This window comes from Pristis pectinata, chromosome 5 (assembly GCF_009764475.1).
Source record: "Pristis pectinata isolate sPriPec2 chromosome 5, sPriPec2.1.pri, whole genome shotgun sequence".
Taxonomy (NCBI): Eukaryota; Metazoa; Chordata; class Chondrichthyes; order Rhinopristiformes; family Pristidae; genus Pristis; species Pristis pectinata.
Window position 1 is genome coordinate 76,809,047 of NC_067409.1, and position 26,630 is coordinate 76,835,676.

General features: G+C 40.5%; 1 protein-coding gene across 3 annotated transcripts in view; it reads left to right on the top strand.

Annotated features, from left to right (window-relative positions):
* Nucleotides 1-1,292: 1,292 nt before the first annotated feature.
* The window catches only part of dtnbp1a (dystrobrevin binding protein 1a), a 132,232-nt gene continuing 106,894 nt past the window's right edge, over nucleotides 1,293-26,630 (top strand). The window contains exons 1-4 of one of the 3 annotated variants that reach the window (XM_052016113.1): nucleotides 1,293-1,455; nucleotides 2,488-2,538; nucleotides 3,132-3,182; nucleotides 13,658-13,675. In XM_052016113.1, the coding sequence (XP_051872073.1) occupies nucleotides 1,400-1,455; nucleotides 2,488-2,538; nucleotides 3,132-3,182; nucleotides 13,658-13,675 (176 nt within the window). In that variant the 5' untranslated portion in view covers nucleotides 1,293-1,399. Of the gene's footprint in view, nucleotides 1,456-2,487; nucleotides 2,539-3,131; nucleotides 3,183-12,314; nucleotides 12,344-13,657; nucleotides 13,676-26,630 lie in introns of those variants that run through there. The other 2 variants (XM_052016114.1, XM_052016115.1) reach the window with 2 other exon arrangements.

The window sequence follows — 26,630 nt, forward strand, 5'->3', positions numbered from 1 at the left end:
GTTTTCATGGAAGAAAACAAAAAATTTCCCAGAAATTTTGAAGAACCAAGGGTCCAGTGCAAATGAGGAAAAAAATTAGTACTAGTATGTAGAAAACAAACTAGAAACATTAATGAGCTTGGAAACTTATGGAATCCATTCAGAGTTTCAAAACAAGTGACTACAGACACAATTAATACTCCAGCCATCATCTACCAAAACTGTACAGGTTCTGGAATAGGATGCTTTCTATGGTTCATTTGCAAATTGGAGGGTAGAAGGTGGGATGATGTTTACCCCTGCTGAGGAATCTAGAACTGTCTCAAAATTAGAACTGAAATGAGGAAAGGCTTCTTCACTCAGAAGGCGATGAAACTTTGAAATTCCCTTGGATTGGTAATTAGCAGTAGGTTTACTACTGTCACATGTGCCGAGATACAGTGAAAAATTTTGTGTTGCCATCCACATAGATAATTTGAAAACATAAGTACTAAGTAGTTCAACGGGAAAAACAGTAACAGAATATAAAGTTACAGTTGCAGACAAAATGCAATACAGACAAATAAGGTGCAAGGTAGACTGAGAGATTGATAGTTCATCTTTGTTGTACAAGAGGTTAGTTCAAGTCTTATAACAGCGGGTTAGAAGCTGTTCTTGAGCCTGATGGTGCATGATTTCAAGCTTTTGTATCCTCTGCCTGAAGAATGGGGGAGAAAAGAGAATGACTGGGTTGGGAGGGGTCTTTGTGATTATGTTGGCTGCTGTACCAAGGCAGTCAGAAGTGTAGACAGAGTCAATGGTAGGGAGGCTTGTTTCTGTGATGGACTGAGAAGCGTCCACAACTCTCTGCAGTTCCTTGTGGTCTCCGGCAGAGCAGCTGCCGTACCACGCTGTGGTGCATCCAAATAGGATGCTTTCTATGGTGTATCTGTAAAAAAGTTGGTGAGGGTCAAGAAGCTTAGCCGCTTAGTGATAGATAGAAGTTTGGATAGTGACGATGGGGAAGGGAAGTGCTGCTGAGGTAGAAGATCAACCAAGACCCCGGCTCACATGGCCAAACGGCCGCCTCCCTCTGTCATCTGCTGCATGTTGTTGCCACTCAAACTCAACCAGAAACTCATGATCTACTCCCATCAGGCTCGGCTCTGGGAAAACAAGACGCAATACTTCATAGTTAAACAACACCAATATTAATCAGCGGGTTTTCACCACAGATCGCGGTTCGGAGCTGGCCGGCCTGGCTCTCTCTCTCGCCTGACACACTACCTCTCGGGGACTAGGCCTCGGTTGCTGGGCGACGGAGGTAGTGCCGGAAGTGCGTGTGACGGGCCCCGCCCCAGCGGAGCGGTGTGCGGACGGACGGACGGACGGATGGCCGGCGGCGGACCTCTGCAGCTGAGCAGCGCTGGGAGTCGGAGAGATGTTTGAGAACTTCAAGGAGCGGCTGCTGAGTGCGCAGCAGGATCTAAGCAGCGGGTAGGCGGGGGCAGCAGCCGGCGGGAGGACCGGGCCCAGGCTGGGGCTCAAGCTGGGCTGGTTGAGCTCAGGGCCAGTGGGCTCCTTCTCCCATTCCTCCGGTCGAAGCTACACAGACTCTCCAGTGCATTCGGTGCTGCCGCTGCGTTTAATTAAAATAAAACACCCGGTCCCTCGGTGACAGCTCCTGACTCACTTCTGACATCTACCCAACTTCCACAAGTTTGTAAATAGTCCCCGTTACGTAAAAGTAGCGGCTTATTTCTTTGGAAAGTTTTTTTGTTTTATTATGCTACCTTAAATATTTATAACTTGTTTCCGAATCTACACTTAATTGGGCCCTTTTTTGTTTTGCAAATCTTGATATTAAGGCAGCATGATGGTCACGTGAGAACAGAGCCAACGACGCAGGCGTCTTTTTCTCCTGATAATTGATGCTTAATGAAGATGGCAAGATAGCATTAAAAGTCGTAGTAAAACTTGGCTCAAACTTTTGCACAAATTGCTCTTCAGCTGGCTGCTGGAATATGTGAGCTCTCACTCCTCATTAGTTTGGAAGCTTCCAAATAAAATGTTGAAGTGAAGTTGGTAACTAATATGGGTATATCATAGGTGCAAATTTTCATGACCTCTTGTTTACTGTGCACGGAGCATAAAGTAACAGCGTGTCAACGTTTTACTTCATTCTGGCTAAATCTAGGTCACGCTTTGAGGGTGGAAAAGCATTTTGAACTGGCAACTTTAGAAAACCCACATTATCCTACAGCTCATGGAAGGCTATACCTAGGTTCTGGAGTTGATCCCTAGTGTATATTTTAATGTCAATTGAATATTTTATGTATTCATCTATCTGATTATTACATAGGAATTTAAATTTCTTAGTTTTACAACCTTAGAGAATCACAGGGGCAAATACAAAGAAAATTACAAACTCAAAGCACACAAATAAGCATCTTGCTGGTTCTGATTTGGCACTTATTGTATTGCTTATTGCATCTGTAATATTAAATATTCTCTTATTTCTAATTTCAGTTTAAAGACGCTAAGTGACAAATCTAAAGAAGTAAAAATTAAGAAGCCAAGGTAATCATCTGTTTATTCCAAACACATTTGATAGACTGATTACCTTGAGTGAGTTTGTCTTCAGGCAATGCCACTAATATTTGACAGATGGTGTAAGGTGTCTTTTATTCTGCATGAGGGAATACCTGTACTTTCTTTGGTCGAATAGTCATTTTGCCGTTCAGATACGTTTATTTGTGGTTAACAAAAAGTATTTAGATAGTTTATGTTTTAAAGTATTTTACACATTCTTATATGCAATGGAATATTTACCAGATAAAACATGAACTGATGTTGCACAGTTTGCAAAACAAAAGGTGTAATAATTTCAAAATGTTTTATGATGTATTGTGCTATTATACATTTTAAATAGCAGGCTGTGGGCCCTACAAAACAGTGACTGAATCAATACAAAGAAGATCACACTTTTGTTTTTGGGTCATTGAAGGATGGCAATTATTTAACTTAAATGCATGCAGCATAGATAGAAAAATTGAAGGATTCTGGTTTGTATTGTCTAGAAATATGTGGATTGGTACTAGAAATTAGGTAGTATATTGTCCAGGTTTGCCACTGTACACTGTGCCTTAACATCTCTGATTTTGCTTTTACAGGAGTACAAATGATTTGCCGAAGTTTTCTGCAGGAGCTGAATTACTAAGCAGGTACGGACACTTATGCTTGTTTGCTTAGCTTTTACAGTAGCAAAGACGTGTTCATATAACCATTCAAATTTTCTTCATGGAAAATTTTGCTTCTCCTGGTTAAATCTGGAAGAACCTTGCATCAATATCATAACATACAAAAGAGCAAATGCAAAAGACAAGTTAATTCTGTTTGTCAATAAAAATGTATCAGGGCACTGCCTTACAATGCTAATAGAAATCCTATGCATTTAAAAGTGAAAAGTAGGGATTTCATTCATTAAAAAAGATGGAATGAATGTAAACAGGAAAAACAGTTCCTAAGCACATTAATTTTATGTTGTGTTGAATCCATTGCTTAATATGTATCTCAGATTAAAACATCTGTTGGAGCTTATATTTAATTCTCCTTCATTAGCTTTCTCCTGTTTCACATGCATATTTTTGTTTTCAATTTGTATCTGAGAAGGCTGAAGCATTTGTACTAAGTGCGCTGCACCAAAAGATAGAACTATAAAAACAGAAAATGCTCAAAACACAGCAGATGAGACTGAGTGGAAAGAGAAACAGTTAACCTATTAGCTGACTTTGTCGGAACCGGGAGAGAGGAAAACAAGTTAGTTTTCAGTAGCAGAGAAAGTGGAAGCGGAATGAGTAGAACAAAAGGAGGGTCTCTGATAGGATGAGACCAAATGGGTTAATGAGACATATTATGCTTCTGTCTGTGTAATATGTTGTGATAGTGAGGCTATGGGATATGCCCAGCAGACTAGAATTAAGAAAAACTGAGTCAGGGTGATAATGGGCAGAAATGAACAGTTCTGGTACAGACATAATAAAGAGTTGGTTATCTTAAGTAGAATTCAGTATCGAGTCTGGAAGGCTACACTGTGTTGAGACGCAAGATGAAGTGTTGTTCAACAAGCTTGCGTTGTGCCTTGTTGTTACAGTGCAGTAAGCCAGAAACAGGTTAAAGTAACAGGAAACCAGAAGCTTGGGGTCAACCCTGCAGTCTGAACACAGGTGCTCCGCAATGTGATTACCTAATATGCATTAAGTTTCTCCAGTGTAGAGGAGACCACACTTTGAATGCAGCACGTTAGATTGGAAGAAGTGCAGGTAAATCACTCTTTACCTGGAAGGACTGTTTGGGTCCCTCGATAGTTAGAAAGGAAGAAGTGAAAGAACCAGTGTTGCATCTCCTCCGGAAAATGCCCTAAGGTGGGGATTGGTAGCCGGGGACAGACGAACAGATCAGGGAGTTGCAAAGGAAGCAATTCCTTCAAAATGCTGAAAGGGGAAAAGAAAATGTGTCTAGTGGTGGAATCTTGTTGGAGCTGGTGGAAATTGTGAAGGATGTGTTGAATGCAAAGATTGGTGGGTTGGAAGGTAGGAGCCAGGGAACTCAGTTCTTGCTCTGTCCAGGAGAGTGCGAGCAGTGGTATGGGAAATGGATGAAGTGCACCCAACAGCACTGTTCAATTTGATAGGTGGAAGGTGACAGGTTCAGGAAGAAGGAAGACTTTTTATAGGTACCTACGTGGAATATCTTATTTTGTCAGCAAATGTGACAGAAACACAGGACCTTGGAGAATGGAATAGAATCCTCACAGGAGGCAAGGTAGCTATGGAAGCCTTTGGGCTTGTAATGGATGTTTGTGGCTAGCTCATCTGAGATGGAAACAGATCCAAGAAAGGTGTGGAAGAGTCAGAGGTGGACTATGAAGGTGTGAACAGGGTAGAAATTGATAGCAAAAATGCTGAAATTTTCAAGTTCTGTATGAGTGCAGGAAGCAAAACCGATGCAGTCATCTATATACTGGTAAAAGAAGAAGTGGGTTAGAGACTTTACTGTATCCCACAAAAAGATGGGCTTTGCTTGGGTCCATGCGAATGCCCACAGCTACACACTAGATCAGGAGAAAGTGAGTGGAGTTGAAGGAGAAGTTGTTCAATGTTAGAACGAGTTCAGCAAGGTAAATGAGTGTGTTGGTAGAGAGGACCTCTGGCCAAAGGAAGGTGTGGAGGTGGCGGAAGAAGAGTTCAACATCACATCAGGTTCGGAATTCATTAAAATGGACTCATGGGGAGACAAAGCTGAGACCTCCGCTGAACACTGATCATTCAGGATCAGAAAGGATGGTGAAAACCTGGCAGTGGGTGGAACTTGGGGGAAAGATGGGGTCAGAGGGAAGGGGAGAAAGGTCAGGAGGGATATTGGAATCCAAGAACTGTTGAAGTTTGCAACCTTTGAAGTCATAAAGGAAGAAAAAGGTTGCCTGTTGAAGCACCAAGTGTGGCAGAGAAAAATTGCGGAACTACACACCACAATAGTTTTGAGATAGAGAGCTGATGTTGGTAGAGAGAGAGTGCATGTGCTGATGCACAGCATAAACTGTGGTTCTTGCAATGCAATAAGAACACTGCCTCGAGTGATGCTGAATAGATTGAATGTACCTGTGATCCGGAGTGGGTCCAAATTGTGAAGGCTGGAATTTGAGTAGAAATCAACGTGGGATTAGTTGGAGCTGGATATGTAGGAAAGAGATGTAGCTGTGGAAATGAGTTTTGGTCAACACCTTATCGAAAATGAGAAGGGAAGGAATAGCCACTCGGTGAACAAAGCAAAAGGGAAAGATGAGTCTTGCTGGAGAACTTCAAGGCTGGCACTGCTGGCAGAGAGGTGGAAGTGAATTCAACAATAAATGAAAATCAAAACAACTACAGATGCTGGAAATCTGAAACAAAAATGGAAAATGGTTTTTAGATGCAGAGAAAGTGGGGAGGGATGAGTAGAACAAAGGGAGTATCTGTGATAGGGTGAGGCCAAATGGGTTAATGGAGATAGAATAAGAATTAGAACCACATTGTGGCAGAGAAAAAATGTGGAACTACACACCACAACAGTTTTGAGATGGAGAGCTGATGTTGGTAGAGAACGTGCATGTGCTGATGCACAGCATAAGTTGTGGATCTTGCAATGCAATAAGAACACTGCCTCGAGTGATACTGAATAGATTGAATGTACCTGTGATCCTGAGTGGGTCCCAATTGTGAAGGCTCGAATTTGAGTAGAGCTCAATGTGTGATGTCTTTGTCTTTTTAATGTGTTACTAGTGAGGCTTGGGATGCCCAGTAGGCCAGGCCGCCTGAATAGATGAAGAAGAACTGAGCCAAAATGACGATAAGCAGAAATGGCCAGTTCTGATGCAGAAAGAGTTGAGTATCTGATGTTGGAGAATTTGATATTGAGTCCTGCAGGCTGCAGTACTTGCAGATGTAAGACATGATGTTGCTCATCAAGGTTGCGTTGAGGCCAAAGACTATGTCAATGTGGCAGTGGGATGATGAATTAATATAGCAGGCAGCTGGAAGTTCAGGCTCACCCCTACTGACTGAATACTGATGCTCTGCAAAAAGACCATCCAATATGTATCTGTGTTTTTCAATGTAGAGGAGACCACACTGTGAACACTGAATGTAGTACACTAGATTGGAAGAAGTGCAAGTGAATTGCTGCTTCACCTGGAATGACTGGGTCTTGGTGGGAAGGGCAGAGGTGAAAGGATGGATGTTTCATTTCCTGTGGTTGCATGGGGAGTAGTCAAGGGATGGAAGAGTGGACAAGGAAGTTGCAAAGGGAGTAATCCTTTTTAAAATGCTGAGTGGATGGGGGGGGGGGGGGAGAGGGGGAAGAATATGTGTTTAGTAGTGGATTGTTGAAGCTGGTTAACATTGCAAAGGGTGATCCATGGAATGTAGATGTGGTGCTGTTTTGTTCCACAAGGTTAGACAATTTATCTTATCTTCACATGGACAACTTTAATGCTAATAGATATAGCTTTGCTGCTAGAAAGTAATAATGCATAGTGTATTTGATTTAACAAAAATTATCTTGGCTGGCATGTTGTGACATGCTCTAGAATAAATATTTTTATGCAAGTGTCATGAGAATTTTCCTGATGTGTCAACTTTCTAAGTCAACTAACCATGCTGTTTATTTTGTATATAAAATATTGACGTGAAAAGTGATGATACACCTCTGTGTAGAAATTTTTCGACTGAAGACTTGCATACAAGTCTTAATCAAGCACCTAGTATCTTTGGGGGTTTTATTGGAATTTTCCATTTATAACAGCCTCTCTAAAACTATAGTATATGGACTTTAGCAAAAAATCTTAAATCCTGACCTAAATATTTCTATAATTTATTAATCAAGTTATTTATCATTACCTTATGTATATTTATGTTGGTATAGTGATTTCCACATCCCTCCACCTCCTGCTTTTTTTTTCTGTAAATTGTAGGTATGATCTTTGTCAAGTTCATTGCAGAAGGAGTGAGTTTTAAAAATGTTTCAACAAATGATGTGCTAGGATTCTTAGATTGCACTGGAAAGGTTGAATAAGAATCTTGTCTGAAGTGCAATGTCACACAGAAGTTGTAACTCTGAAGAGAGTAGAGAATACTCAGTGTAGTTAACAATACGTTTTGTGTGGATTGAATCTTTTAGTCTTGTTTTGCTAGCTTTTTTGTTGGAAGTTGTTTACATGTGCAAGAATTGAAGTGCTGATGATTAAGGAAAAATAAACTAATGATTAAAAGAACATCTGTTCTTGGTGCTATTGGTTTACCCTTATCTTTGTATTGATCTGTCAATGAAGTCTTTCTGAAGCTGAATTTAATTTGTATCTGCACCAATGCTGATTACAGGATTTATTGCAATCGCATTGCTCGTGAAGAGATGTTATCCCATTTTGCACCACTTCATTGCTCTATTTAAAGTAGTGATGTAAATGAACTATAATTATGTGGATGATGACAGTTCTCCACTGCCTTGTCTAGAATTATACCTCCAAAATGTCAGTTTTGTTCTTGCCAGTTGTCTTGCATACTGTTTGTCTTGGGTTGCTGGGTAGAAATTAAGAGCAGAAATTGTGGTTGAAGCACATAAACGTGCAGCACGCAAGAGTATAAGAAATAGAAGCAGGGATACGCCATTCTGTTCCCTGAGCCTGCTTCCCCCAGTCAAGAGGGATAATGGCTGATCTTTTATCACAATGCTACTTTCCTGCAGTAATACCAACTCTCTTGATTCTCCATGTTGACAATTACTTGCTGTCTTGAATATACTTGGTGACCAAGCCTCCACAGCTTTCTTGGTAGAGCATTCCAAGGATATTCTCATCTGGGTCCTGAATTGCTGAACCTTATGGTGTTTTAGATACCCCAGCATCTACCCTACCAATCCCCATAAGAACTTGATATGTTTCAATGAGACCAATACTCATTTTTCTAAACTGAGAGTTTTGGCCCAGTCTACTTAAATTCTCCTCACAGGATAATCTTCCCTTCCCCAACTCCCCTTCAGTCCTAGGAATCAGATTGGTGAACCTCTTGTTGAACTCCCTCTATTGCAAGTACAGCTTTCTTTTGACGGAGAGACCAGACATGAACATGATATTCCTGATGCTGTTTTACAAGGCCCCTGTGTAATTTCTTAAGGTGGCTTTACTTTTAATCCTGTCTTCAATAAGGGCCAATGTGCTATTTGCCATCCTAATTGATTTCATCAATGATTGAAATACAAGGACCCTCTGATTCTTCTGAACATTTGACCCTTTCCGTTTCTCACCACTTAAAAATACCCTGCTTCTTTATTTTCTTACCAAAGAAATCACTTTGTGTTTTTCCACAATATTCTGACTGCCATGTCCTCAGCCAGTCACTTAGCCTATATCCCCTTGAAGCCCCTCGATATTCTCTTCAAAGCTCTCAGAGCCACGAAGCTTTGGATCATCTACAAATCTGTATATATTACACAGTTATTTCATACAAATCATTGATTGTAGATTGAACATCTGGGGTCCCAACTTTGATCCTTGTAACATCCCACTTGTCACAGATTCCCAACACAAATGTCTTTATTCCTTCTGTTTTCTGTCCATTAAACCCAGTCCATGCCAGAATACAATCCCATGAACTTTAATTTTTTTTATAACCTTAGACATGAAACTCATTGAAGGGCAGTTGAAAGTTTAAAAACATCATATCCACTGGTTCCCACTTACCTAATTTACTGGTTACAGCCTCAAAAATGCTAACAGATTTGACAAATGATTTCATAAGAGATTCAGCAGATGCTGGAATCTGGAACAACACACACAAAATGCTGGAGGAGCTCAGCAGGTCTGATGAAGGGTCTCGACCCAAAATGTCGACTGTTTATTTCTCTCCATAGATGCTGCCTGACCTGCTGAGTTCCTCCAGCATCTTGTGTGCGTTAACAAATGATTTCCCTTTCATAAATCCATGTTGACTTTGCTTAACCCTATTTTTTTTTATTATTAGTGCCCTGTTACCACTTTTATAATATTCCAGCATTTTCTGTTCAGTTACCCAGACATCAATAGCACTTTAGTTCCCCTTATTCTTCTTCCCTTCAATAGTCGGGTTTCAGTTTCTACGTCGCAGTCCATTGGAACCATTGTGGAATCTATGGAATTTTGAAAGATGACATCAGCTGCATCCACCATCTCCATTGCCACTTCTTTCAAAACCTTGGGAAGCATGTAATTGGGTCCTGAGGATATATTAGCTTTCAGTACCATTAAGTCAATGCTTTTTTTTTATACTAGTGCAAATTTCTTTCAACAGCTCTGTTCTCCACTATTTCCAGGCAATTCTTTGTCATCTGTGAAGACAGACAAAAAATTAAGTCCTCTATCATTTCCTTATCCTTTAATATAATTGTTCTGTCTCAGCCTGTAAGTGACCTATACTAATTTTTTGCTAATGTTTTTTTTGCATTTGTGTAGAAGATTTTAGTCTTTTTTTTGTTTTCTGCTGGAAATTGATTAAGACTAGCTGACTAGATTGTGTGTGCGATTGATGAGAAATTCTTCCCAAAATTAACGTTTTACTTTATAGAAAAGTCAGCAACTTTTGTCATGACTTAAATGTTATTCCGAACACCTTCACTGACTTTCTAAATGTTGGAAGCCAAATGAACTAGTACAGGTGACTCATACTGTGGTCATTTGGGTTATGGAAATTTGCCCTTATAGAATTCACAGTTCTATAATTGGGGCAGGGGGGTGGGGAAGAAAGTAAATTGATAAAGATAAAATTTATTTTTTCAATTTGTGTCTCTTGATGAGGCTTCTCGTTACAGAAAATCCCAATACAGACAGTTTTGTAGGAACACAGCTTCCCTCCCCAGTAATGCACTGAATTGCCTGTGGCTCAGAATACCTAAAATTTATTCATAGATTTCTGGTGACTGTAAATATACCATTTATGAGTAATTTGTGAAGTGTACTTAGTTTCTAATTTAAAAGTAATTCTATGCAATTTTTATAACAAATTAGTTTCAGTGTTGATGTAACCATTTAGCCTACCTAGAGTTTTAAAGTCTGAGGGTTTACCTATACAGCTACTCCTGTGTTTTGGGGGGGGGGGGGGGGGGGGTGCGTTCCTAGCAAACGGTCCATATTGCAAGGCTGCATCGTCTGCACATGCATCAAGAAACACAGATTAAATAAATGCAATTTTTTTTCATTTACTTTTTCTTTCCATGTAAATTCTGTGAGCCTAAATTTTATTCCGTATCTCAAATTTTCGGGTAGTGGTTTGTGAATTCTGTAAAGGTGAATTTCCATAACCTGAATAGCTGTAACATGGAGGTGTAACATGAATCTCAATGAAGCTGCAAGTGAGTTTTGTTTGGTAAAAAACAATATGTGACTGCAAATGTTCAAAAAATGTAGTGTTGTGAAGCATGGAGTTTAGCATAGGTGCTAAAATACAAATGATATCATGCTTTTTGCACTGTCTTGTATTTTATGCCTGTGCTCTTGAACAATTTCTAATAGCATTACAATCAATTGCCAGTTGAATGCATTTTCCCCAACCAATGACATTAAAAAAAAGTGGTAAACACACAAACTAAAAATTTCTGAATTTACTATTTAATTTATGATTACTTGTAGAGCTGATTGCATTTAGTTATATTGTGGAATGTAAATTTGAAAAATCAGACAATCATAACTAATAAAATGCATTTTATTAGTTATTTGCATTGTAGTTGAATTTACTACTTTATAAATCCTGTTCATTGTACAAGCTGCCATAAAGGATTAATGTAACACTGAAATATTGAAAGTACCAGGCTGTACCTTAATGGTCATTGTAGCCTAACATTGGTAATTCCAACTTCCCCACCTTATAATGACCAGCTATGTGGTAAACAGACTTCCAGGTTCCATTTAAGTGAGGTGAAATTTGCTTGGACAGAATAAAGGCCATTTTCAAGTGAACAGAATTTGAAGATGCTTTGATTATTTGTTTTTGTTTTGTCTGCTGCTTTTATCTGGGATCTTGTACATGGGAGAAATGATAATGATGTGGGGGGGGGGGGGAAATAAGGCTAGCTGGCAATTTTTGTGCAGATCTTCCTGTAACCTAACAATATTTAGCAAACATGGCAGATGGAATAGCAGAACCATGCATCTCCTAATTAAGAAAGTTGATGCTTCTGCACCTGAAATTTTGCATGATACACCTCCAACTGAGTTACCAAGCCGATGAGTACCAGATTGAGGAGTTATTCTTAGTAGATAACACTTGGGAACAGACAAATAGGGTTCCATTGAAAGTTACCATGGCTTATTTTTGGTATAAAATACATGGGAAATAGTCTTTTTGTAAAAGTTTTGGCTTCTAGTTCAAACCCAAATCTTTTTGAAGGTGAGATATTTCTAATTATGATAGGGGAAAAGACAGAAACAGTGGAAAGTGGATTTTAGTCTCTGATAGCGAATATTGCAGAAATCCCCTAATTACAACTCAGCAAGACCTTCATGTTTATTTAGTTGAGAAATCTTTTGAATTAGATTATGGTTTCAAATTTCCCAAAAACTCAGATTATTGTTTTAGATTTATCTTGCAATGAGTTCCAGTTAATATGCAATATCTTTGTATATGCATCTATTTTGTGTTATCAGCTGGTATGAAGCAACAAGAACGCAATAATGATGCCCAAGATATTTTTTCTTGTGCTCTTCTTTCCCGGCACCATGCTGTGATTCAGCTACAGTTGCTGTGGGCGGTCCACAGTTGGCCTTAGGATTCCAAAGGAGGTGGAAAAAAAATCAGTTTATAATCTCAATGTTTGTTGAAAGGTATGTGTGTAATGTCCACTGAAGACACAATTATGCTTTTGATATGGGGATCTTTATAACGATATATCTTACTACCTGGTCTACGTATGTGCATAAATAATTGATTGAGCCAGCAAGTTCATTTGTTTTAAAGGGACTTTGCTTCAGCCATCTAAAACAAGTAAACCATCTCCTATTTTAATATCAGAGAATTTGAAAATTTGTATTGTCTGATTAATCATGTAGGAAAATTGAATGTCTAAGATAAAACTATATCACAGGCTACCTTCTTGGAGTTTTCTAATGGCTGTGTGTGTCTGTGAGCAGTTGTCATCAATTTCCCCAAATGTCAAAAATCTTGTGACTCTCGTGCAAATGTGTGCAAACATGGAAGTCCTGAACTTCCTGAGAAGTGCTTGCTGGTGGTTTCTGACTGTGTGCTGTTGGATACCTTATGGAGCCTGGTGATTGAGCGGTGACATCTTGTGTTGGAAAATTTCTGAACCTAATAGAACCTATTAATTTTTTTTAAAAATGCTGGATAATTGGCCTATTTTAACAATCATTTATTAAGTATCAAACATCAGTGGCAAAAGAAAATTTTCTCAAGTCTGTGGGAGAGTTTTTACACTTTTCAAGATTTCATGGAATGTTATTAATGTAACCATTTTAATTTTTGGAATGAGTAAGAGAAGAATACAACGTATCAGAGAAACTACTGTATTTGGGAGATTAAATATAGGAGGTTCTTTGTCTGAAATGTTTGTGCTTTTCATTTTAGCTGTCTTGAATTGAAGCATGTGTTCTAAATGTGTTTGACATCATTATTAGCTAATTAATTTGTGCCATGTATTCATGGTTTGGTCATTGGTAATGGGTATAAAATACTGGGCTTATAGTCAACCCATTTTGTTAGTGAATAGTGATTCCTGCTAGAAAATTGGATCATTTACATGTAGAAAACTGGGGAGGGTAAACAGCATCAGAGTAAATTATAGATGTTGATGGGCCTGAAAATAGATTTATTTTGGTGAGCTACTGACTTGGTTAGAGAATCACAGAATGATTGCAGCGCAGCAGGGCCTTTGGCCCAGTAAGTCTGTACCCACTCCATGAGAGCACCCAGCTATTCCACCTTCCCCGCCTTTTCCCACCATAGTCCTCCAAATTTTTTGCTTTCAGGCACTTAATCAGCTCCCTTTTGCACTCAACAATTGCATTTGTCTCCACTACTACCCTAGATTGCATTCTAAACTCTAAATACTTGATTTGTAGAAATGTTTTCCTTGTGTTACTTTTGGTTCTTTTACTAATCATCTTCATTCTGTCCTCTAGTTCTTGCAAGCAAATGAGGTAAGAAAACTTTTTGCTTTCTTTTCCTGTCCAGGAAGAACCATTGCTATAATCTTTTGAATTTTGAGAGTTTTATTAACCATATCTGAGAAATTTTATACAAATTATTTTGCCTGCAAGGGGACAACTTAAGTACGGTGTACTTCTGTGTTACAGCAATTTAGGTAATGGAAGTTTGCCCTTGCACAAATCGCTACCAAAAAATTTGAGATGTGGGATAAAAGTTCACTCTTGTGGAATCTGAGGGGGGGGGGAGAATAACAATACAAAATGCAAAAGAAACATCAAATTTTGTCAAGAATTTGCGTTACTGAAAATCATGATTATGGATGGTTTTCTAGGAATGTAACTCTCCCTAATGTGGGTGTGTACTATATATATTAAGCATGTAAAATTAGCTTTGGTTACAGTAGAAGTATAACTGCTTCTAGAGGATTGTGTATTATCAGGAAGCTCAAACATGCCATAATTTTATGGGTAGGTTAGTAGAGCACTAGGGCACATTCAACTTCATCTTCAACTTGCAGAATGGCAAATAATTCCCAACTCAGATGCATACAAGCTGTAGCATGTTTTGGAAGAAAGAATGGCAAGGTCAGTCATTGTTTGGAAGGTGTAGTCTTTGTTGGGAAGAGGAAAAAGGGATCCCTTTGCAAATATACCAATCACAAAAAGTTTTGCCACAAGGCCATAGAAAAGCAAACCAAACTCCAGGATTTATTTCTGGAGGATAGAATTGAAAAATACAGGAGTTGTGCTAAACCTGTAATTAATATTATTGAAAGGATATGGGGGTACTGGCAAGGGTGTAGAGAAAACTTACTAGGATGTTGCCAGAAACGTGAGGGCAAATGTAATCAGAGAGGATGAACAGATTAGGTTTATTACTTTTGAGAAAAGAAGGTTGAGGTGTGCGCTGGAGGGATAGTGGTGGGTAACATAACAAAGATACTTAAAATTATGAAGCGTTTTGATAGAATAGATGCTTTCTGTATCCACTCACATGAGGAAAAACATGAACTGGAAGGCAGCAATAGAACATAGAACAGCACAGGAACAGGCCCATATGCCCACAATGTTGTGCCGAACTAATTAAACTAGTAATTAAATGCCTAACTAAACTAGTCCGTTCTGCCTACACAATGTCCATATCCCACCATTCTCTGCACATTCATGTGCTTATCTAAGAGCCTATTAAATGCCTCTACCATATTTACCTCCACCACCAGCCCTGGCAGCACATTCCAGGCACCCACCACTCTCTGGGTGGGGGGGATACTTTCCCCGCACATCTCATTTGAACTTGCCCCCTCTCACCTTAAATCCATGCCCTCTAGTATTAGACATTTCAACCCTGGGGAAAAGATACCAGCTGTCTGTCTATGCCTCACGTAAACTTAAACCTCTATCAGGTCTCCCCTCGGCCGTGCCAGAGAAAACAACCCAAGTTTGTCTAACCCCTCCTCGTAGCACATGCCCTCTAATCCAAGCAGCATCCTGGTGAGCCTCTTCCTGCATCCTCTCCAAAGCCTTCACATCCTTCCTATAATGGGGTAACCAGAATTGAATGCAGTACTCCAGATGTGTCCTAACTAGAGTTCTATAAAGCTGCCATATACTTCCTGACTCTTGAACCCAAAGCCTCAACTACTAAAGGCAAGTATGCCTTATGCCTTCTTTACCAACCTATTGACCTGTGTAGGCACTTTCAGGGAACCATGGACTTGGATCCCAAGATTCTTCTATACATTAACAGTTAAAGGGTCTTGCCACTAACAGTGTACTGTCTCTTTTACATTTGATCTCCCAATGTGCAACACCTCACATTTGTCTGGATTAAACGCCATCTGCCCTTTCTCCACCCATATTTGCTACTGATCTATATACTGCCGTATCCTTTGGCAATCTTCTACACTTTCTACACCACCACCAATCTTTATATCATCTGCGAACTTACTCACCCACCCATCCACAATTCCAACAACAGTTGGCTAGAAACCCAATAGAGAATTCTGAAGAAACTTTGGGTAAAGAGTGGTGAGAATGTTGAACTCCACCACAGAATGATTGAGGTGAACAATTTGATGTGCGTAAAGGGAAGCTGAATAAGCATAAGGGGGAGATGGGCATAAAGCATTAAGCTGATAGATTTACATGAGTAATGATGAGGATGCTTGAGTGGAATGTAAGTGCCAGCATGGAATGGTTGGCAGAAGGTCCTGCTTCTTTGCTGAATACCTCTTGTGATTCTAGATCCAACCCTTGTACCTTGCTGATCTTTGCATATGCTACTTCTCAGCTATTTCAACATTTTTCATAAAGAATGTTTTGCGTGCAGTATTTGGAACTGCTGTACATTGATGGGAGGTCAATTGGAATGATTAGTCATGTATTGCTTCAGTGTGAAGCCACCAGAATGACAGAAGACCGATCAGATGATTCTTGGTGTTTATTCAACGTTTCTGTTTTTCTGTGATTCTCTAATTGTCAAAGCATGAGAAGGATTTCCTGTTCTTGGGTGTTGCCTCTGAGGTTATGCTTGATTTTTGTGTTCTTTGGCTTGTTTCTGCATGTTCCTGTATTTTGAACCTCTTCCCTATTGTTCCTGCAAAAGTTTTAGCTGTCAAGTTCCCCTTCTACCATGTCTTTTGAATGAATTATTTAAGGTGATCATGTAGTCTGAGATTCCTAATTCTAGATATGCTTACACTACTTAGTATACTAGGTATTTATTGACTTCACCTAAGTATTGTTGCATCTGTTCTTTGGAGCAGTTTAAAACCAACCCACCTGTTTCTGTTGAACCACAGTCTGCATTACAGATCATTGTCACTTTATCTGCTTGTTTCAAAAATATCCCATTTTGCTTCTATCCCCCTTACCTCCTTTGACAGTTTTCTTAATTCTGACCATGGTTACGGACCTCCCAAATGCATTACTTCACACTTAATCAGGATTAAATTTCATCTTTCTTTGCTTTGCCCAATTTACCATCTGATTATTACCTTTCTGTAGCCTGAGACTACCCTCCTCGCTATAGACAACATCACCACTTTTCCTTTAGCGGTCCAGCTTCATCCCATATCCCAAATTTGCCCATAGTGTGGTGTTTGGGGGGTGGTGGGTGCTGTGTTGATAGGAATGTGGGGAAAATAAAGAAACAGGATCAATATAGGATTGATGTGAATAGGTGGTTGATGGTTGGCATGAACTCGGTGGGCTGACGGGACTGTTTCCATGCTGCATCATTCTATGACTCTCAGTAAATAAATGAAAGAAACTGTAGTATAGAGAAAGTTCATAGAGAGACTATTTTCTATTTAACAAGATGGTATATGCTAAGTAGGATTCAGTCAGGGGAATCTTTCTGATCACAAGCTGAAACCTTTGTCAAACATTCTGGATGCTGAGAGCTGATAGCTCTGTCTGATCTTCAGTGTCTGTGTTGAACAAAGATTCAGTTGCAGTTATGACCAAAGCTTAAGTGTTTCTGCCTGCAATATCAATACTGGATAGTGAATCACCAAGGTTATTCATACAGAAGGTGGTTGGCCATACACTGCACTTGCAGATATCTTCCCTCTTGTTGTGCCTTGGCCAGACTGAAGCAGTTCAGTGGTTTTCAAACCTTAGGATATAACTTTAACATGACCCTTTTTTTGCTAATGCTGCCCTTGCCATATAAAAGGAGGCAATCATTTGGCATATCCACATTGTTTAAACTGTAGGGGAATCAAGAACAGAGCTCGTTGGATGTCAAATGTGATTTTTTAAAAAAATATGGTAAAACATAGCTGATCTGATTGTAACCTCAACTCTGTATTCTAGTCTACTGACAGTAACCTTTCACTCCCTTGCTCATCAAGAACCTATCTATGCCTTAAAAATATTCTAGACTCTGCTACCACCACCTTCTGAGGAAGAGAGTTATAAAGACTCACGACCCTCAGAAAAAAAATTGCACCTCCTCAGTCTTAAATGGGTAACCTTTTTATTTTAAAAATTTCCTACTTCTAGGTTTTCTTTGCAAGAGGAAATTTCCTCTCTGTCCACCCTGTCAAGACCCCTCAGGATCTATTAAGTTTCAGTCATCACCATTCACTCTTCTAATCTGCTGTGGATAGAAGCCTTGCCCATCCAGCCTTTTCTAACAAAACAACTTGCCCGTTTCAGTATTAGTTTAGTAAATTGTGATTCAAGGAGGCGGCTCACCATCACCTTCTCAAGAGCAATTAGGGATGGGCAATAAATGCTGTCCTGTTAGTGTTGCCAGATCCCAAAAATGAATGGGGGAAAATCCTCTATGCTTCCTGTTATGACTTTGAATGAACCACGGAGACTGGAGCTGCAGATGTCAAAGGTCTTTATTCAGCACTACAAGCAGGCACTGGAAGAATCTTGAAGAGTGTTTTGGACTCAGTACACTGAGATTTTATATTCTTTAAGCACAGATAATTCCAATGGTGATTGAAAATATCAACAGTTTTAACATTTTGGGTGTAGACAAATAACTTCGTAGAATTACATATTTGCAATAGGAATGCATCTGAACCAAGCACCTGTGGGACAGCTCCCTGGATATACAAACACCCCATTGATTGACAGAACAAATGTCTTTAACTTTGCGTAAAGTGGCAGGATGGCCACTTAATCCCTTCCCTGATCTCATAGTGGGAGTTTTAATGTGAGCCAAGTAACATATACACAAGGCAAATAACAGATTAATGTTTAATTTACAATAGTGCAAAACCAGAATGTCCCATGCCAAATGGCTGGTTTCAGTGTCCTCAAAATATCGATAGACATTACATGATCGATAAAGTATCTTTGCACAAGTGTCATTAGAAGAGATTGCCTTGTCCGAAGTACATCTCCAAAGTGATATCCTGTGTGAACCAGTAGCCTGCAAAATTTGCAGAAGATGGTATCTGTTTGACTACTGCTTGTAAATTACATTTGAACAGGTTTTGTTTTGAAGACTCTCTCACTTGTACTGATGGCTGCTATCCAGAAAATTTCTGATTTTAAAATTGACATTCAATTCCTAACAGTTACAGTGCATTAACATCATTCCTTATCTAGAGCTGTTGTCTCACCAGTGCCCCAAATAACTGAAGCTATAGAGAGACGCAGCACAGAAACGGATTCCTCGGCTCATCATGTCCATATGACCCATTGAACCTATCTGCACTAATCCATATTTAATTTGTCCATATTAGGTCTGTAGCCTTCTAAGCATTGGCAATTCAAGTACTTGTCTAGATATTTGTATTAAATGTTATAATTGTCTACCTCTGCCACTTCCACAAGCATGTTCTAGACTCCAACCAAACTCTGAGCGGGAGAAAAAGCCTCCCCTCGGGTCCCCTCTAAACCTCCTACCTTTCACTCTAAACCTATGCCCTCTTGAACCCCCACCATGCGAAATAGATTTTTATTGTTGACCCCACCTGATAGTCTGGCATCTGGCTCACTGGTTATTCCAGAATGTGAGAAAGGTGCTGGTTGTGTGGCCAGAACCAGGGATCTGGACTGCAGCCAGAGCTGGGGTTTCTGATTGGGTCAGGACACCAGTACTTAGGAAAGTGGGTACATAGAACAGTACATCACAGGAACAGGCCCTTCGGCCACGATGCGCCAAACTAATTAAACTAGTAATTAAATGCCTAACTAAACTAATCCCTTCTTCCTATACATTGTCCGTATCCCTCCATTCTCCGCACATTTATGTGCCTATCTAAGAGCCTCTTAAATTCCTCTACCATATTTGCCTCCACCACCACCCCTGGCAGCATATTCCAGGCACTCATCACTCTGTGTGTTCCCAGCACATCTCCTTTGAAGTTGCCTCCTCTCGCCTTAAATGCATGCCCTCTAGTATCAGACATTTCAACCGGGAAAAGATACCAGCTGTCTACTCTGTCTATGCCTCTCATAAACTTCTAAACCTCTATCACGTCTCCCCTCGCCCCCCCACCGCTCCAGAGAAAACAACCCAAGTTTGTCCAACCTTTCCTTATAGCACATGCCCTCTAATCTAGACAGCATCTTGGTAAACCTCTCTGCACCATCTCCAAAGCCTCCACATCCTTCCCATAATGGGGCGACCAGAATTGAATCCAGTACTCCAGATACAACCTAACTAGAATTTTATAAGTCTGCAACATAACTTCCTGACTCTTGAACTCAGTGCCTCAACTAATAAAGGCAAGGATGCTATTTGCCTCTTTAAAATTTTTTTTAAAATTTTATTTACAGCATGGTAACAGGCCCTTCCGGCCCAATGAGTCTGCGCCGCCCATTTTAAACCCCCAAATTAACCTACCCGTATGTCTTTAGAATGTGGGAGGAAACCAGAGCACCTGGAGGAAACCCACGCAGACACGGGAGAACGCACAAACTCCTTACAGACAGCGACGGGAATCGAATCCCGATTGCTGGTGCTGTAATAGCGTCACGCTAACCGCTATGCCACCGTGCCGCCTTCTGTACCACCCTATCGACCTGTGCAGCCATTTTCAGGGAGCTATGGACTTGGACCCTAAGATCCCTCTGTACATCAACACTGTTAAGATTCTTGGCATTAATAGTGTAATGTCCCGTTACATTTGATCTCCCAAAGTGCAAACCTCACATTTGGCTGGATTAAACTTCCATCTGCCATTTCTTTGCCCATATCTGCAACTGATCTATATCCTATTGTATCCTTTGGCAATCTCCTACACTATCCACAGCAACACCAATCTTTGTATCATCTGCGAACTTAATAACCCACCCTTCATTCATTTATATATATCACGATCAGCAGAGGTCCCAGTACAGATCCTTGCAGAACATCACTAGTCACGGACCTCCAGCCAGAATAAGTCCCATCGACCACTACCCTGTCTTCTATGGACAAGCCAGTTCTGAATCCAAACGGCCAATTCACCATGGATCCCATGTGTCTTAATCTTCTGGATGAGCCTCCAATGAGGGACCTTGTCAAGTGCCTTACTAAAATCCACGTAGACAACATCCACAGCTCTACCTTCATCAATCACCTTTATCACCGCCTCAAAACTCAAATCAAGTTAGTAAGACATAATTTGTCCTACACAAAGCCATGCTGACTGCCCCTAATTAAGCCATGGTTTTCCAAATGCTCCTACATCCTATCCCTAAGAATTCTCACCAGTAGCTTCCCTACCACTGATGTGAGACTTACAGGTCTACGGTTACCAGAATTATCCCAACTTCTCTTCTTGAATAGTGGAACAACGTTAGCTACCTGCCAGTCCTCTGGGATCTTGCCTGTAGCTAGAGAGGACATGGAGATCTTGGTCAAGGTCCCTGCAGTTTCATCTCTAGCTTCTCTCAATAACCTGGGATATATTCCATCAGGCCCTAAGGATACCCACCTGAATGTTCTTTAAGAGATCCAACACTACCTCCTTCTTCATCTCAAAATGCCTTAGTGTATTAGCACGCTCCACGCTGATTTCTCTATCCTCCATGTCTTTCTCCCCGGTAAATACTGATGCAAAGTACTCATTTAGGATGACATTTAGGGTAAATTTGCAGCTAGAGCCAGGATCCACTTTGCTTGTATATTTCCTGTGCCACTTAAACTCAGTGGGTTCACTGGAACATTTATTGTACTACTGTGTAAAGTGTTTAAAAAAAAGTGAAATAACAGTTATTTGGTTATTAATAGGAGTAACATTCCAAAAGTCCAGAAAGTCTATAATTCCCATCATTATCAAAGTCCCAAGCTTGCCAGATTATCACTGTTTTACTGTATGTGGTATTGGCATTAACCAAGGAAGAAAATGCTGCCAATATATCTCAGAGGAATTGGAGGCATTAGAGGTAATGGATGTGATGAAAATTGAAAATGTATTAGAAAAGTTCGTTACAGTTGAATTAAATAAGTCATCTGGACTGGTTGGGATTCATTCTGGGTTAGAAGTGGTCTAATTTGTTTATTCACTTAGTTACTGTATCAGTCCGGTTAATTCGGTCGTTATCCATTCTTAAACATTGGTTAAGGTGATACACTGTGGCTTATTCTATTCATGTTTAGTGTAAAGGTTTCAATGGAGAGCATCTTCTGATGAATGATTTGAAGGACCTGTGGGCTAACATACAATGACATAAAGTGTAAATGATGTAATAAAGTTGGTTATTAGCAGCCAGTTAGTTTATGGCAATGTATTTTCTTCCAAGAACCACTTGCTCTTGCAATGTTTTGGAGTAGAAGAAAATAGGCCATATGAGTAATAACTTGAAAATAAATGAAGTGGTTCATGTTGAATTTAATACGATAGATAAAGGAGGTGGTGTAAATGAACTGTGAAATTGAACCAATCTGCAGTCTGGACTAAATCACAGATTTATTTTCAATGTAGTTTTGATCAGATTGCTTTTTGTTCGGAAGAGATTCAAGTTGCTTTAAAGCTGATGCATAACCACAGTCCTAAAGATGGGATTGACCAGTTGCATTTCTAGTCAAACCTTGCACATCACTGAAAATTCTGTATATTGCTGGCGGTGGAGATTTAAAAAAATTGGCATGCTTAGTCAGACACCAAAATCCATTAGTTTTTTTTTCCCCCCAGTGTTTTTATTGTAAGGCTAACAGTAATGGTGACATAAAATCTCTTGTGACTTGTGGCTGCCTGCCAAAGTTCTTTATGCAGCCTGGTGACAGAACACTGTTCCTGTGGGCAGACAGACACCACATGTTTATAACTTTGAGAAGAATGAATAGGTATGTATGTTGGTGGATTAATCATTATTATTTCACATTTGCCCATTGTGCTCTCCTCTTTAATAGGAGGAAAAATATCATATTAAGAGGCATTGTAGTTAGTTTATTGTTGGAATTTTTAACAGCAATCTTCATACTGAAGTTGGTGTAGGAAAAACAAAACGAAATGCTGGCAATACTCAGCTGGTCAGGTCGCATCTGTGGGAAGAGAAACTGTCAACATTTCAGGTCAGCAACCCTTTCTCAACCTGAAATGTTGACTCTGTTTCTCATCCCACAGATGCAACCTGACTTGCTGAGAATTTCCAGCGTTTTCTGTTTCAGATTTCCAGCATCTGCAGTTTTTTTCCATTATTTTCGCTTACTTGTAGGAAAATCAATTGTTGTGAGCAATTTATTTCCAGATGTGAATTGAATATGTGGGTTTGGATTCCAATGGAACTTTTTAAATGAGTGCAAAAAAAAATGGAGGCTTTGTTTTTGCTGAAGGTTTGCAAAAATTTTTTTGTTTTGAAGTTTGCAAAATTGAGGGGCATAGATAGGATAGATAGACAGAATCTTTTTCCCAGAGGAGGTGAGTCTAAAATTAGAAATAACAGCTTGTAGGAGATCTGAGTGGTAAGTTTTCCACACAGAGGGTGGTGAGTATTTGGAATGAGCTGCCAGAGGGGGAAGTGGGGGCAGATACTATTATAATGTTTAAAAAGCATTTGGATAGGGAAGCAGTAGAGGGATGCAGGCAAATAGGATTAGCGTAGATGGGCATCATGGTTGACATAAATGAATGAGGTGGGCTGTAAAGGCCCATTTCTGTGCAGTACGTTTCAATGATTGATATTCCTTAACCTGGTTTGGCCAAATTTTGGCAAATTGCACTGAAAATAGAATAGCAGCAGCTTGCATCTTGAGGTATTTAATGGGAGTATTTGCAAACAAAAATTTGACAACCAAGTCGCAAAAAGAGATGCACCATGGAGGGAATTCTAGATATTATGGCTTGGGCAACTGGGAGAATGGTGGCAAATACTGGAGTGATTAAAATCAGTAGTTTGCAGAAGTGGCAAGATGTCCAATATGTCCCATGAGAATCGTCAGCATATTTTGCCAATGTAATACATTTTGATTAAGGCATAACCATTAATACACATAAATTGAAATAAGTTCTCAACATCATTCTGGTATATGCATGCACAATAAACAGGATTCCTTTTCCATATTGGCACTCCAAGGCTCCTGACCAGTCAAGCAAATGAAAAACAATTGAAGGAGGAAAAATACACAAACATTTTAATGACTGGTAAGTACCATGAAAGCGGGAAACATTTTAAAAGGGTAGGCCTGTTGTTCTTGTTATGGTGAGTTGATAGGCCTGTTGATCAGCTAATTTAATAATTAGGCAGCTGCTGCCAATAAAAAGAAGTTAGGGTCAGGTGGAGTGGTGATTGTTGGAGTGGACATTGTTACAGTGGGGAGCTGAGGCTTTGGCGTAAAGAGGTGGTGTAGGTGAGTGGAGGCTTCTGGTAGGTTCTCTATCTTTATTATTTGTTATTTTCTTTCTTATAGAACAGTGGGAATGGCAGTCAGGGCAGAAGTCTGCTCCTCTTGAGGGATGTGGGAAATCAGGGAGACCTCCAGTGTCCCTGGTGACTACACCTGCAGGAAGTGCTTCCAGCTGCAGCTCCTTACAGACTGTGTTAGGGAGCTGGAGCTGCAGCTGGATGAACTCCGGATCATTTGGGAAGCTGAGGAGTTGATAGATAGGAGTCACCTAGGGTGTGGGATGTAGGTAGTTGGGTGACTGTTAGGAGAGGGAAAAGGAATAGGCAGATGGTACAGTGACTGTTTCCCTTGATAACAAGTATATCATTTTGGATGCTGTTGGGGGGGAGGGGGGGGTGAATCACTGGTGGAGAGCCACAGCAGCCGGGTCTGTGGCGTGGAGTCTGGCTCTGTGGCTCAGAAAGGAAGGTGGGGGGAAAGAAGAGTGTGATAATAATAGGGAATTCGATGGTTAGGGGAACAGACAGGAGATTCTGTGGACAAGAACAAGACTTCCGGATGGTATGCTGTCTCACTGGTGCCAGGGTCAGAGATGTCTTGGGTCGAGTGCACAGCATCCTTAAGGGGGAGGGTGAAGACCCAGAAGCTGTGGTGCACATTGGCACTAAGTAAGACAATAAGGAAGATAAAGGATAAGATCCTGAAGAGTGAGTATTAGGAGTTAGGAAGGAAGCTGAAAAGCAGGACCTCAAGGGTAGTAATCTCTAGATTGCTGCCTGTGCCACGCGCCAGTGAGGGAACGAATAGGAAGATACGGCAGACTAATGAGTGGCTGAAGAGTTGGTGCAGGGGGCAGGGTTCAGATTTGTGGATCATTGGGAGCTCTTTGGGCCAAGGTATGACCCGTACAAAAGGGACGGTTTACACCTAAACTCGAGAGGGACCAATGTCCTTGTAGGCAGGTTTTTCTAGAGCTGTTGGCGAGGATTTAAACTAGGTTGGCAGGGAGATGGGAACCAGTGTATTAGATTAGAAGATGGATCATTTGGTGTAGAAGTAGATGCGACGTGTACAGAGAATTTGAGGAAGGATAGGCAGTGGATAGGGCATGAAATGATGGGTTGAAGTGTGTTTACCTTAATGCGAGAAGTGTTAAGAATAAGGGTGATGAGCTTGGAGCATGGATCAGTACATGGAATTATGATGTTGTGGCCATTGCAGAGACTTGGCTGTTGCAAGGGCAGGAGTGGCTGCTTTAGTTTAGATGTTTCAAAAGGGATAGGGTAGGGGAGAGGGGCATTGCTAATCAGGGATATTATCATGGCTGTAAGAAGGGAGAACATCATAGAGGGATGGTCTATTGAGTCAGTGTGGGTGGAAGTCAGAAACAAGAAGGGAGCAATCACTTTATTGGGAGTGTTCTATAGGCCCCCAAACAGCCATTGGGGCACTGAGGAGCAGATAAGTAAGCAGATTTTGGAAAGTCATTTGAGACAGGGAAAGGATGGTAGGGTGAAGGAACCATGGTTAACAAGAGAGGTGGAAGGTTTAGTCAAGAGGAAGAAGGTAGCATATTTAAGGTTTAGGAAGCAAAAATCAGGTGGGGCTCTTGAGAGTTATAAGGTAGCCAGGAAGGAGCTTAAGAAGGGACTTTGGAGAGCTGGAAGGGGACATGAGAAAGTCTTGGCAAGTAGGGTTAAGGAAAACCTTAAGGCATTCTACACGTATGTGAGGAATAAGAGGATGACTAGGGTGAAGGTAGGGCCGCTCATGGATAAGAGGGGAGAATGTGTCTGGAAGTAGGGGAGGTCCTGAATGAATATTTTGCTTCAGTGTTCATAAGGGAGAGGGACTTAAATGAATGTGAGGTATGCGTAGAACAGGCAAATGTGTTGGAGCATGTTGAGGTTAAGAAAGAAGCAGTGTTGGAGCAACTAAAAAGCACTAGGATGGGTAAGTCCTCGGGGTTGGACAGGATACACCACAAGTTACTATGGGAAGCGAGGAAAGAGATGGCTGCAGTGTTAATGATGATCTTTGAGTCCTCCCTGGCCACGATACTGGAGGATGGCAAACATTGTTCCATTGTTTAAGAAAGGTAACAAGGATAATCCTGGGAATTATAGACCATTGAGTCTTACATCAGTGGTGGGCAAACTATTGGAGAGGATTCGTAGGTACAGGATTTATGAGCATTTGGAGAAGCATAGTCTTATTAGGGATAGTCAAGATGGCTTTGTGAAGGGCAGGTTGTGCTTCATGAGCCTAATAGAGGTTTTTTTGAGGAAGTGACATGACAGATTGACGAAGGTAGTGCGGTGGATGTGGTATATTTGGATTTCTAGCAAGGCGTTTGACAAAGTTCCCCATGATAGGCTCATTCAGAAAGTCATGAGGTATGGGATCCATGGAAAATTGGCTGTGTGGCAAGGGTGGTTGTAGAAGGGGAGTATTCTAGGAGGTTGGTGACTAGTGATGTTCTGCAGGGATCTGTTCTGGGACCCCTGCTCTTTGTGATATTTATAAATGACTTGGATGAAGAAGTGGAAGGGTGGGTTGGTAAGTTTGCAGATGACACGAAGGTTGGTGGTGTAGTAGATAGTGCAGAATGTTGTCATAGGTTGCAACGGGATTTAGGGTGCAGAGCTGGCCAGAGAAGTGGCAGATGGAGTTCAATCCTGAGAAGTGTGAAGTGATACACTT